Genomic DNA, 297 nt, shown 5'->3' with positions numbered 1-297 from the left:
CATACACATATGTATCTTCAAATAAAATGTGTTTGCCTTGTTTCATATTCTGCCATTTTACAAGCATGGTAGTGTCTTATGCCATTCATTCCATTCATACATCACCTATATTATCTTCCTTAAGATTCTTGCTTTAAATACTGATCACTCTTACATACCTGATGTTCAGCATATGTCGAGCGATAAGGATCTCTGCCTTTGTCTGCCGAGGGCTGTGACATGGTGCTGTATGGATCTCGACGCTCCATACCACGGCACACAATCACTTCATGGTATGCAATACTACCATGATTCCTT

General features: G+C 39.7%; 1 protein-coding gene across 1 annotated transcript in view; it reads right to left on the bottom strand.

Moving 5' to 3' along the window:
* LOC119590815 (zinc finger protein 652-like) overlaps positions 1-297 on the bottom strand; it is a gene marked incomplete at its 3' end in the record, with an annotated part of 4,691 nt that overhangs the window by 405 nt on the left and 3,989 nt on the right. Inside the window, 1 exon segment of the mRNA XM_037939555.1 lies at positions 159-294. Coding sequence (XP_037795483.1) covers positions 159-248 — 90 coding nt within the window.

This window comes from Penaeus monodon, chromosome 27 (assembly GCF_015228065.2).
Source record: "Penaeus monodon isolate SGIC_2016 chromosome 27, NSTDA_Pmon_1, whole genome shotgun sequence".
NCBI classification, from domain to species: domain Eukaryota; kingdom Metazoa; phylum Arthropoda; class Malacostraca; order Decapoda; family Penaeidae; genus Penaeus; species Penaeus monodon.
This window is presented reverse-complemented; position numbering and strand designations above follow the sequence as displayed.